The following is a 13,677-nucleotide window of genomic DNA, read 5'->3' on the forward strand; positions in this document are numbered from 1 at the left end:
AAGAAGAATTTTTCAGCCTATTAAAATACTATTATCTATATCCACGTGAATTATGACTTGCAGACCTAATATAAGAAAAAAGTCTATTTGCTCCTTATCACGGTTCACGACCAGCCAAAAATAGGAGGACACTAGGTCCGACTCCAGGTAGCAAGCGACTGTCAAAAGTGAAAAAAAAAAATCACATGACTTTATAACACGTCTCCTTGATTAGAACGTCATAATCCGACGTCGTCTGTCGGCATTAGCAACGCTTTCAATCAAGTTCACATAAGCGCGGAATATTTTAGAAGAGAAATTATTTCTACTGTAATCTGAAGATGTCTGACGGTAGTAGCTCCTTTGATAGCAAAAAAGATTACAGTTCGAACAAAAAAGATACGGGGCTATGTCAATCTTCATTAGAGGAAGATGTCGATGTGACCGCTGAAATGGACGGCAGGGATACAACAGCGGCATCTTCCTTCGGAATCCGAACCGATGAAACTGTTAAAGCAGGGGATCTTTGCATGCAAACAGTTGATGAAAAACAATGGAATACAATGTTTGGTTTTCCATTCGAAAAAGATAGAAACACCACCAATAGACCATTACCATCTACAGATGAATGTCTAACAGAAAATGTTGCCTCTTTTAAGCAGGTACTTACTCAACCTGAAATGTGAATACAAAAAAAAGGCAAAACAAACAAATAAACAAAAATACGTATTATCAAAATTCATTGTTTCCTTTATGAAATCTTTATTTTCAACAAACTTTTTTGTCAGAACTTTGTTCACAGCTATACTTTCTGTCGTTCTCTTGCTTTTTCTATATTTTCATAAACACTTTTGAAATGATATAATATCCACATGTTTTTATTGTAAAAGGGAACCAACTGTCTGGAAGGAGATAACAATGTTGAGACTGGCTCAATACCAGAAGCAGGTGGCAAAGCAGACGACGGCATTGTTGATGTTTTAGTAAAAGCTATAGAAAAACTTACAAAGTTCAAGGCTGTCACTGATGAAAAAGACATAAACGATAGAGATATCAGCTCATCTAGTCAAAGTCTCATCTCCACAGAGCATAATTCTGATTGCTACAACAGAGAAAGCAGTTCTTCCGGTTAGCTTTTTTTTCTTGGCTCACAGCTTTAAGTTTCATATGAATGTGTGTTGTTGTTGTTTTTGTTTTGTTTGTTTGTTTGTTTTTTTTTTTGTGTTTTGTTTTGTTTATCTCTTTTTCATCCTAGGCAATAGATATTATAAATAATTTAAATTACTTTTTAAAATAAGATATCCAAATATATTTTGAGAAATGGAAACCAAACCAAAATGCTTGTTTTTACAAAGCAACGAAGTATTTCAAAAAGCCATTGTACACTTTTAGTAATGAATACGTTAGTATTAAAATAATTAATGAAGAATTACGGAAAAAGCCCCAGAAATATAACAAAATTATGGAAACGAGAAATTATTTTATGTCATATCTGTATGGTTTAGATTACGAAACAGCTAGAAGTAGCATTACGGAGCAAACCAAACCACAGGGAACTTATGAGTCGTGGCCACCAACCGAAGAATGGGAAATTAGAATTCTTCAAATGCACGGAGACCCGGAAATTGCAAAGTTAGTTATCGGAGCAGAAAGAGCAAGACGAAAGAAGGCAGAAAAAGATGGTCTTGACACTGATACTGAAGAAAAGAGACATAAATATGCATATGTAAATAACACAATGATCGAGTTATCTGATGAGCTTTATTTTACGATTAAATTCGTTCAAGACAGACAAAATGAAGTTGAAGATAGAACCGCACTAAAAGAACGACCGGAAGTAAAATATCTATACGACTATTTTACGCCCGGTCCGGGTGTTGAGCTAATCGAAGCTGATCCACCAACTCCAAATGGCGAACCAAGCTACGAAGCGTTGTGGCTACCTTTGTATGCTGATGCCTTCTCAACAACTTCATTGGCTTCTACGCGAAAACGACGTCATAGTCATTTAGTGCAATCCTTTATAGACTTTGCCCGACGATGTCGGAAGGTTTTGACGTGTTGTTGTAAGAAGTCGTGATATAATCTGAAGTTACAGTGACTACAGTTTTCCTACGTTTTATTATTATTATATTATTGTGTAACTGTGTTCTGTTATTTCTTATATTATTTTCTATTGTACATGTAATGCTGTAATAACATAAATCGATTTCATTGTTTTTTGTTTGGTTTCTATTTTTTACTTTTTGTAATTTGGCCAGAAATGAAGTCTGAAGGTAAAGATATCTAACTGAATTAAGTGGTTTTACACAATGTGAATATTTTACCCAGTGGAACTGGGAGCAAAACTGGCAGGAAAGGTAATTGGAAATTTTATAAATCTTATTGTCCAGGCATAAAAAAACGTTCATTTTGTCATACACTTTTCAACACTTTAAAAAAAAAAACGGTATATAGGGATATAACTGCTAAATCAATCTCATTCCTCCGTTAGTGGTAGGAAACCTCGTAGTACAATTTCATTACGATCCATACACTTATAAATACTCAAGAGCCCATGCAATACACGTTGGCTATAATCTGATCTCTCGTACGTTCACCGGGTTTCAATGGCATTCTGTACGTGTGAACTCAATTAGGCCTCTGGGTTATATTGCTACAAGATCTTCACCATGAGAACCGATTTGCTCAACGTGTCATAATTTAACTTTCCCCTTTCGTCTACCCCGGAATTGACTTTTTATGAACAACTCGCCGGGTGTTTTTAGAAAGGCAGAGGATGCGTGTACCTGGCCCATGCTCCCAGTTTTTAGTTGAGTCCGAGTTGCTCATTTACTTCAGTTTCTTTGTACGTATTATTTTTGTTATTTTGTGTTCTTTGTTGTGTGTCTGTTTTCCCTGTCTGGTCTTTGAACTCAAATTTTTATGTTTGGTTCCAATATGTATATGTTTCAAAATTTTGGGCGAAAAAATTAAAAAATCATAAAGCATGGATTACATACGATATGGTCATAGTTGGAAACCAAAACCTCGTTTATTTTACAAGATTTTAAAATCTTAAAATCATTTACATCAACAAGCTAACATGTGCAAGTGAAAGATCAACCTGTATAAAAAATAAACGCAAAAATATATATGTACATAATAACAGCAGTTGGAATTTTCTATGAGAAAGAGAGAGCATCGTATGTGAAAAGTATTAATTCTAACATTACTTATTTTCATGAAAGAGGGTTTTTTTTGACATTATGGACATCCCATTTCCGAAATAGCGAGTTAAGTGATACAATCGAGGTCTGTGGAACTATAAATTTCGCAACAATTATTTTTGCCCGAGTTAAAAGCAATCAATTCGATCACCAACGCGTAGGTTTCTGCATGGGCAGCTCTCTAGATCCGTCATACCACTTTTGTTCTATATGTTCAGTAGAAATAGGTTCTATTTGATTAATATTGCTCGATACAATTTCGGAGTTCTGATCGCTTTGTGAATGTGTTTCCTGTAACCAGGCATTTTCCCTGATTTCATGACTAGACATATTCTTTTGGATGCTGTCCACATTGTCACTTTTATGTTGACCATTCTTGTTTTTTCTTGTTCTATTTGGTTTCTTTGATGATGTTACCTGGTTTGATATGTGGTTCCTTGTCGACACTTTCATTATGGCACAGTTTATAATCACAAGTAATACCTGAAAAGGTTTCGACATGAATAATTACAAATATTGAAAAGAAGTTTGTTTTTTTGTTTGTTTTTTTTTAATCAAATTAGTACCTGCATTTTACAGTGCACATATTCAATAGTGGATACAGGGGGTCCCAGGCCTCATGCTTATGCGCAAATTTTTGAAATATTCATTATGTCATTTGCGCTATTTCCAAGTAACCGTTAGGTAAAGTGATCAAGTTTCATGTATATAGTTTTAACGATTTCTTCTAAAACAGGATGTAGAACCAGGGACTATGTAAACTAGTAACATGAAGTCATATGTACAACCGACCTGTAAAGCAATTGCTGGTTTATACTAAGCTGCATGCATAAGGTATTATGATATTTGTTTAGATGACTACATATATACTGTATTATGCCATTTTAGTATTTTTAAGGCTAAAAACCACTAATTCCACTTCCCATAGGCTTCTATGCTAATTTCACAATATTCAATGGCTTCTCTGGACTTTACCTTAACTTTAACCTGCAGATGACTATATATCAGCATGATTCTACATATGTCAGCTCACAATCCTCAGAATGGCATGTGCGGTTAGCAGACTTGCAGTGCAGTACTGGTCACCGGAAGTGAAAGGTCAATAAATAGCATGGGAAATCCCAGTGTTTTCACAAGATAGGGGTATATTTAAAAATCATTATGGAGATTAGGCTTCACATCACAAGAAGCAAAATGCACCTATAAATTGTACAGAAATGTTTTTCCTTTCAGAAACTGTTTAAATTTTTTAAATAAGATGAGAACTTTTTTCACAGCACTATGAGGAACAGGGGTAATTTCTGTGTAGGACTATTTTTGCGTACGTTCCAAATGCTCATTGGTTGAATTGGTGGTCTGTAACCTTTTAACCATTTTAACATTAAATGGCACAAATCCAACCTTCACCTCCCCGAAGTGGGCAGGGGTACAAATGTGACAGATACTGCTGGAGAAAAGAAGAGATACACGTAAAATGATATACTAGACCCTTTTCCATCGGAACTCCTCGGACTTTCTAGTTACACAATAGAAAAACACCGAAGGCATCAAGCGGAAGAATCTGTCCGGAATTTGATCGATCCGATTCTAAAATTATAGTTATAGTGGTTGAAATTTTTACCATTACTTTTTTCCCCTAGCTCCTCGCTACGCGACAAAATTTTTGACAGAGTTATTGTTCTTTATTTCTAATGATATCTAACCAACTTTTTAGCGCCACCTGATGGATAGAACTACTTTGAGTCGCGTATGTCTACAATTCAGGCAGTTTTTTCAAGAAAAAAAATTTTCCTTTCTGTATCCAAGGTTATTTTTTAGATTAGCGGAAATGGCCGAGTAGTTCCGATTGAGACACTTTTGTGCTAACTGTGGGATAGTCGTTGAGCATGCGTTTAGCTTTTGTTGAAGTATTTTGTTACTTTCGTGCAATGAAAATACAATATTAATTGGCGTCGTAGTACATGATATAATTTATTGGGCATTGATTTTAGTTTAATTTTTAGTTGTTGTTAATATGAAGCCTTGGTGTATTATAGAGATTTCTATTCATTAAGTCTATCAGCGGAAGTTAAATCTACTTGTGTGTATATACCATTCCGTACCTGTATACCCATTGCAATTATAATACAAGCTATCAATGCTTCTTTGTATTTATCAGCAACATCCCAAAACACATCTAAACATCCCTGGAATAGCAGACATTTATTTAAATAGTAGCTTAGTTAATTACATTAATCGAGATAAAAATTCGGTTTATCCAAGTACTTTAAACCTGAAAACAAAATAGTACCGTAGTGTAAAGCTATTTTGCTGAATGTACCGGCCATTGGAGGCTTAGTAAAACCAATCTTCTGCGCAGAGGTACATTCACTATTTCGATGCTTTACACCAATAAGCTAGCGGACTGATACAGCGATTACAGATCTGCAGAGGTGGTTGTACATATAATAAAACGTAATTAACGCTATGTATGGTTATGTAATACCCTGAAACACGTGAAACCAGACCCCTTGTGGACAATGAAATTGATCTGTTCGTCATTTTTTTTTCAAAATGCATTTAACTCTAATAATTTGGGACCTAAATACTTATTTGTTGTAAAAATGTTCATGGAGATTACTTTTCGTGGTACCCGAATACCTAGTACACTTCAAATGTTTAAGTAATAAGATGAACACAACCAGCGTTCACTCACCCTCTTATATAAGTAATCTTTCTCAAGGCATGGACCAGTGAATCTTTCAGAATATGGCGTCAACTTTATATAAATACTGTTACAACATGCCAGGGCCGTTTTAAATCGGTGATTTTCTGTAACTGTGTGGCCTGGTTCTGCCCACACGTCGTCAAATGACTTGAACGAATTAAAATCTTTATACCCATCTATTCCGCAGCAGTTGAACTATGTACAAACATAAAGCAGCATAATGTAGCGGCGGAACACAGGGCGGTCCCATACACTTTGAAAAGGAGGGTATCAGCCGGGATTTCTCAGATACAGAGGGTTCTAGGACATTATTTGCCATTTTTGTCAATTGTACACATAAAAACGACAAATTTTCCAATAAAATGGAGGGGTTCCAACCCAAATAGCCCTTGATCTGCAACCTTAACACCTTGCACCATGAAAATGACATACAATGCCAGGTCCATCCAGACTAGTAGTGACGGAAATAGGAAGGGGTTAAAAGGGGTTGAAAACCCCCTTTTGTTGGAAAACTTTGTTGATTCTTTGTCAATTTCAGTAAAATTAAACAAATGATAGATCGAGCCTTTCTTTTCGTTTTAGACCGGACCCCCTTTCTTACATAGTATCTTGATCCGCACCTGCCTGCAATTGCTAGTAGTGAATGTAATGAATTGTTTACTTCTAATTAATGGAACAGCTGTTGTTCCTGGTATTTGTCGAAAAAAAGAACCTCTTTAAATAAAAGCAGTATCCTTGGTTTTTTTTTGTTTAATAAGAATGTCAATTTTGCAGAATAGAAAATGACATTTTACAGTGAAAAATGGAAGAGTTCTTTCTGTGATTGCTATTATTCACGTTTTTACGAGATCGCCGTGATGGTGCATCATTGTTTACGAGGACGGAAGTTGAATTTATGAATTAAAAATACTTTGTTTATTGTATGTATTTGCATTATCAGACATTTAATCGATTTGTTCAAATTATACCTTCTGCATAATCAAGTTCCATCCAATGCTGACATAGTCATGAGATCGTATACTTTTAAATGAGTTATTCAACTGTTGCCAGAAAAAGTCTCTGATAAACCCATTTATCTGCAATCAAAGTCAGTATCTGTCCAACAAAGAATGATGCAAACTACTTTAACGAATACAGAGGGTTTCAAATATTGTTGTAAATAAGAGGCATTAAAGATACCAAATTGAATTTTTGCGTGGATATATTGTTATTGCAATGGGTTGTGATTTTTATTTATTAACCCAGCTTCTTGTAATATCATCGGTCTTTATTTTCATTACCACGATTCTATTCTAGTTTTTTTCTAATTGATCCCTACCCCGTAATCAAAGGGACTGTGATCCATTGACAGGAACATTGGTTAGTAAATTTAAACAAAACTTCAATAATTTTGATACTTACTACTCTCCTTAAACTCGTGTGCAACAATAAACTTGTCGTTTCAGTCACAAGTAAAGCAGCTGTCAGTAAAATGCACTATTAAAAGAAAGTTAAAGAAAAAGATCTTTTTAAAAAGACTGATTAATTGATTTATTGATTGTGGTTTAACGTTCTTTGGCAGATATTCAATGCATTACTATGCATTACTGCACCAGAGTGTTTGACCAATCGAACAGACCCTGTGCGTACTAGTCCGACATGCTGAATCGGATCTTAAATGTACTAGCTCACAGAAGCAGCAACCCACAAGTAGGCATGTGTCACTTCACTCGCGCACATTTAATGTAATATTATGACTCCCAGCCTCCTAAATACCACGTGGTTGGCGGAGAAGTTAAAATGCTTTGATATGTCTCTGTCGAGGATCGAATCCACGACATCCGCACGCAGAGCGAGCAACTAGACCATAGAGAGGTTAAAAACTACGATAGCCATGTGACCTTTTGTTAGATAAAGTTTTTTTTAAAACTTGCTATATGCAAATTATTAATTAAAAACTAAGTTTTGTTTTGATTACCGCCGAAATGAAAAGCAAAATAATGTATTTTTAAAAGTATAGCTCCACTTAAGAATCAATCGCAAACAGTAAGTTATTATTGTATAGCCTTTGTACAGTCGTCTTTTGAGTGGGTATCCCTTAATAGGATGCTTAATACAATATTTTAAAAATAAAACTGTCAACGAAAGATGAGCTAGGTAGGAAATTTCTACTAAATTGTAGAATTTTATCATGAAAAAAGTATTTGAAAACTTCTCGGAATACTTTGGAGACCGTTTTATATAACCAGTCAAAAATTGACTCGTAAAATGCAGGAATTATTCAAGTAATGCACGTTTTAGTCGGAAACATACTTAAATCTATATATACTAACAGTGTAATTCAGGCGTTTGGACTTCCAGCATACTCCAGCTATAGTAACGACACTTAACGCTACCAACGCAACGCATAAAGCGGTGAAGTAATAGCCAAATCCCTGAAAGATTTTCTCCAGATTGATATCTGCTAATGGGTTTGACTGAGTTACATCCGGCGGGTTCGAAAAGTTTGTTGCAGCGTACAGGTTCATTGCTGTAAATGAATTGTAAGTAAATCTACTGTGGTAGAATTAATGTGTAATAGTAATTGAAACAATAGAATATGAAGTCCTCATAAGGATAAGCAATTGATCCTAGAAGCACTGAGAACCCAATTTAAGTTTTACAGGAAGTTTCCCTGAAATTCCGAGCAAGGATCTTTACTAGTTTTATATCTTTAACAACATCAAAATGTAGAGTGAATAACCAAAATATTATCTCGAGTTAAATCCTTAAGCGTTCTTGGGACGAGTGATCATATTTTAGTTATCCACGATAACCAATTGATTATCCTATTTATTATATAGATTTTCTTCATAGTTTATTGATATTTTCAACAGAAATTTTAAATTCTGTGATGCTGTATCAACCATCGACCTATATCATTCAGCGGGCCGATGGCCCTTGAGGTGATGTGGAGACTCGGGTTGATACAGCATGTGATACAGATTTTTGACATGTTATATATTATATGTAAGTACCATAACGACACATATTGTATTCTAAATGGTAGTTTTTCTCAGTTTAATCTGAATTTCAAATCGTGACAGACCTGGGGTGGCAAGTACACTTTTCTGTTACAACAATACAAAAAGACATTGTATTCTGTTCAAGTTGTAAGACTATATTTTTAACCAGCTTTCGGTGAATGCAAAAAATTTCATCTCGATCATCTGTGTGTAGTCAACTATTTAAAGTGAGTAATAAAAAAAAGTAGAATTAGTGTTATGTTAGCACGTTTGTTTATTGGCTTGTTTTTTTTTTTTGGAATACAGTGTCCCAGTGCCGGATCCACAGGGGTGCAAGGGGTTGGTATCCACCTTTTTATTGGAATGTTTGTCATTTTTAAGTGTAAAATTGAAAAAAAAAGGCAAATAATTAATGTCCAAGCACCCACTTATTCCGAGGAACCCCGGCTGGCACCCCTCAGTGTCTGGATCCGCCCCTGTGTCCGGTGTCCGTTGTATTTTTATTATATTAAAAACTACTTTTTACCCGCATACTTTTTATCATGAGCTGTATGTTAGCTTTTGCATCGTCGAACGTTGGAAGAATATTCTTGTTTATGTGATTAAAACCAACGATGAGATACAATCCTCCTCCCAATGATGCACCAGCTGATACCTAGAAAAGAATAAGAGGTTATTGGTACGTTTCTCCGACTAACCAAACATTATTCCTATCCAACCAAAAAATGGAGGAGCTCCGGTTTCACTTAACACAACATAGATAAGGGAACAGATATGATGAAACGCAACAATGCACCATCGTATAACCTTCATGAAAACAGTAAATACTCAAATAGTTATACAAATAGTTCGTGCATTTCAGGAGGAAAACGTTTAACCTATCGAACACACACTGATTTGTACAAGTAGGACGCATTAAATTGGATTTTTATTGTGCTAGATGTAAGTGGTAACCGCTCACGTGCTGGCATGTCACATACTCGAACATGTTATTCTGAATCCTGAATCCGGGCCAACCAGTCATTGCTTATTCTCCAATATGCCGCGTGGTTCGCTGAGAAGCAATGACTGCTAATTTTAAGTTTTCGGGTGTGAATCTGTCGAACGCACGACATGTAACCACGCTACCATGAGACAATTAACTGAAGCGGTATAAAATTCGTTTAAGAACAAGTACTAGTACATTATCAAACTGTTTGTCATTATACACCTCCTGTAAACAGAATTTGAGGAACATATGGCTTTCAAACTGTTCGACATAATGTTGTCCACAACTCCTTCTATATTTCTCATGAAAGCTTATCAAAGTAGCATCCCGTGTGTTACATGTAGATAGAACTGTAATATTTTCCTCCGTTGACAACAATGACGGAGCTTTTTTAATTTGTAACTTCATTTCCCGAGGAAATTCATAACAAAACCGTTGAAATTTGTTTTCATATTTTAAGCAGGTGATGGAGTCCATCTTTCTTTTTCTGCTAATGAAACACAAATTTTAAAATATACCATTAAACGAATTTAGAAACATGCATTCTTTTAAGTAAAATAATGTTAAAGTTCAAAATTAATTAAAGATTTTAATATCAGCAAAATGTGTCCAATCACAGTGTCCGAAAGTATTTACATTAGTGAATATATACAAAATATAAAAATCAACATACAATAAAGAGAAATAGTAACGTTCTACCTACAACGGGAGAATAATAGATCACTATATATTTTATGAAGTGCATATTTTCAAGAACGGAAGTTTCGATAAAATTTGTAAAAGACATTGCTACATTGAAACCTGACTAAAACAGACCCCCGACAAACCGAAAACCAGTTTAAACCGAACAAATTCTGAAGGAGGTTCGGTTTAGACAGAATTCACTGTATATATGCACTGTTGATATTTTCTGCTTTCCTCTGGCATGACTGTTCAGATAAATGTATTTATTTGCGAGATGAAAAGCAAAAGGACTGGACAACAGTTATTTCGACATTTTATTTTTATGACATTTTATTTTAAACACTGCTTTCGTAAAACTTCATGCCGAGTTTGATTACACTAGTCTATAGCGATTGAAAATTCTGTAGAATGTGATTGATCTACAATATTTTGTAAAGATATATGTTTATACACAAAGGCACATTTTTACAATGATTCAGGATCTCGTCAATACTTCTAAATAGAAAAGGGCGATTATAAACTGTACACCGTCGCACTTGGTCCATGATAACAGAAAGAGACAAATGTTGTCAGATCACACATGCAGTGTCATAAATTTTCGATTTAAACGTCCTGTATCATATATGTACAAATTAATGTCTAGGCATGAGGCAGATGCCTCTCCAATTTCAAGTTCATTTGGTGTACGCAATCCATGAAGCTAGTTTAGAATTATTCGTAGATAAATCATCATTTATATAACGGAAACTGAAATTGAAAGACTGTGCCAGTCGTTTCCCTTTTCCCCTAGCAGCCCTTGCAAAATTCTGGCTTTATACGAATATAGGAACAGATTTGCTACCAGTGACGCACAAATTGTTCGCATGGGTATTCCATTATAGTCTGCTGGAACACATGTCCTCTAAAGACTACAAAAGTGGTGTCGACCAAAGTCATTTGTACAGTAGATCGGTAAAGCTTCGTGGATTTGCAATGAGTATAGCTTCGGAAACCTAGGCTTTATTTTTAGAAGTCACGTATGAAATTTTGTTACATTGTCTCGGATAATGCAAGTTGATATTGTCTGTCAATGGCATGTGTGCGCGGAGGAGTATTATTGATGTTAATTCACATTACTGCCGGAAAAGTCATAGATATCTATGGCATAACCATAAATAAACTTTCAAAACGGCGGTTTTTTTTCAAATTATAGTTACAAGATAATGTAAAAAGCTCCTTATACTTCAAATGATATCTTGTGATAAACTTAGATCACACGCACGTATGGTACACAGTTTTATAAAAGAATAATCATTATTATTCTTTAGTTTTTCTATGGAGGCGATTGACTAATAACGAAGCATACTATTAATTGTTATTTCCAGGGCCTTAGTTCTTGTGTTTCACCAATTTACCCTGCAAAGAACTTCAAAACTTCACCAACAGACTTTGGCGACCTTTTCAATACCTGGCATTTGTCTTAATAATTTCAATTAAATACGAAGTCATAGTTATTGAATATAAAAGTATGCAGGAAAGTAATATCGCAGCTGTGAAATCACTAGGTTATGATTTATATGTATTCATATTTAATATTATATTTATTTCTACAATGTGGAACTCGCGGCATAAATTGAGCCATTCGTAATCCATGAAGATAACGTTGGTTTTTTATTGAAAAGTATTATACATGCACAAATGTCATCTTTATGGTAAAATAAATAATCAAGAATACGAAATTGAATTAAGCTGTCAAGATTACTATGCAGTAACCTCTAAACAATTTGATATATCTTCAAGATCCTTTGATAAACAAACACATCAATTCATGTGCAATAATTCATAAAAAGTCATCTGTAATCAATATATTTAAATTCATAATCGTTCAGAAGAAGAAAAAGGGGGAAACAAAAAGCAACGGGAAAATTGAAACGGTACGCAAATGTGTATTGATGTTCTAAAACTACATGCATAGTTAAATTATGTCTTCAAAATATCTAAAACTTTATTTTCATCTTCCTTATAAAAAAATGACCACCAAATCGTCAGAAAGTTCTAAATACAGAACGAGTTAAAGGCAAGTAATATTTTAAAACAAAATAAAATTTGGTAGCAAAGGGTTTTCTCGGATGACTTGACAATAATGTATGTACAGGATTTTTACAGAATTGAGTGTAAAATCTTTTTTTTGAGGAATTTGATAATCAGAATTTTTGTTGTAAATATTTACACACATTTCCATGCAAATCTTTTCGCATTTTTATGAATATTAAAGTACGTCTGATGTTTTTGTTACTTTTTACTTTGAATAATCTTTCATGCCGATTCTTGTGCTGGTAGTTTGGAATTTCTTGAATCTCTATAATTTTACCAACTTTCAATAATGGAGATCCCTGCCTTTTTATATTAATTATTGAAATTTATCAACTCTAACCTCCAGACACCCACCTGAAAGGAAATCCTTTCTGTTTTGGAAGGTTGGTTTACCTTTTTGTAGTTTTACATTTCAACCGCTGAGATTTCTTTGAAAGAGTAATCAAGAAAACTAAGATTCTAGCGGAAATCAAAAGAATGTAATCCAGGTACAAAGACCAGACATGGAAAACGAAATGTCTTGTGTAACACACGTATACCTAACTAATTCGAGACTTCTGTAGTGTCTGCGATGTAACCGGTTTCCCGCGAAAAAAAAATTACTACTTGTTCAATTGAGAGAAGTCATATGCCAATCTTAATTAAATTATGCAATCAATTCTCAGTAATTCTGAAACAAAGATTCATGAAAGTATCATATCTTAATCAAAGAAAAAATAATATTTTGTACTCACTAGAAGTAATGCGCATAAAACATAAATTAATACTTCACAGTGTTTCATGGTTAACTCGTAAAGTCGTCACTCTATCATGTTTTATCAATTGAGATATGTTCGGTATTTAAACCAAAGTAAATTACAGTCAAATTTTCTGTCAATAAAATCAATCTATTTGGTGTTTCTTCTTGTTATTGGGTATCAGGATTAATGTTGTTTACAAAACCAAATAGTCGACAGTTAACCCGCGAAAAATATCTTCTTTTGACCCCCGTGTTTGTCGTTTAAAAGGTTCCAAACAGTTTTTTGCGAATTTATCTTGCCTTTCTGGATTAAC

At 34.5% G+C, this 13,677-nt stretch overlaps 2 protein-coding genes across 2 annotated transcripts; one reads left to right on the plus strand and one right to left on the minus strand.

Moving 5' to 3' along the window:
• Window positions 1-253: 253 nt before the first annotated feature.
• LOC148606407 (uncharacterized) lies at window positions 254-2,198 on the plus strand. Its single transcript, XM_088545989.1, has 3 exons — window positions 254-641; window positions 870-1,107; window positions 1,485-2,198. Exons 1-3 carry the CDS (start codon window positions 321-323, stop codon window positions 2,057-2,059), a joined length of 1,134 nt encoding a protein of 377 aa, XP_088402115.1. The 5' UTR covers window positions 254-320; the 3' UTR covers window positions 2,060-2,198.
• Window positions 2,199-2,994: 796 nt separating this feature from the next.
• On the minus strand, window positions 2,995-13,438 carry LOC148606408 (uncharacterized). The gene is made up of 8 exons (XM_088545033.1): window positions 13,359-13,438; window positions 9,414-9,534; window positions 8,208-8,404; window positions 7,297-7,371; window positions 6,864-6,971; window positions 5,884-6,090; window positions 5,291-5,374; window positions 2,995-3,671 (listed from the first exon to the last, which is right to left on the minus strand). The coding sequence occupies exons 1-8, from the start codon at window positions 13,404-13,406 to the stop codon at window positions 3,336-3,338; spliced, it is 1,176 nt and encodes a 391-aa protein (XP_088401159.1). The 5' UTR covers window positions 13,407-13,438; the 3' UTR covers window positions 2,995-3,335.
• Between the last annotated feature and the right edge of the window lie 239 nt (window positions 13,439-13,677).

This window comes from Perna viridis, chromosome 9, assembly GCF_037379345.1.
Source record: "Perna viridis isolate PV_CMFRI_1.1 ecotype Kerala chromosome 9, ASM3737934v1, whole genome shotgun sequence".
Taxonomy (NCBI): domain Eukaryota; kingdom Metazoa; phylum Mollusca; class Bivalvia; order Mytilida; family Mytilidae; genus Perna; species Perna viridis.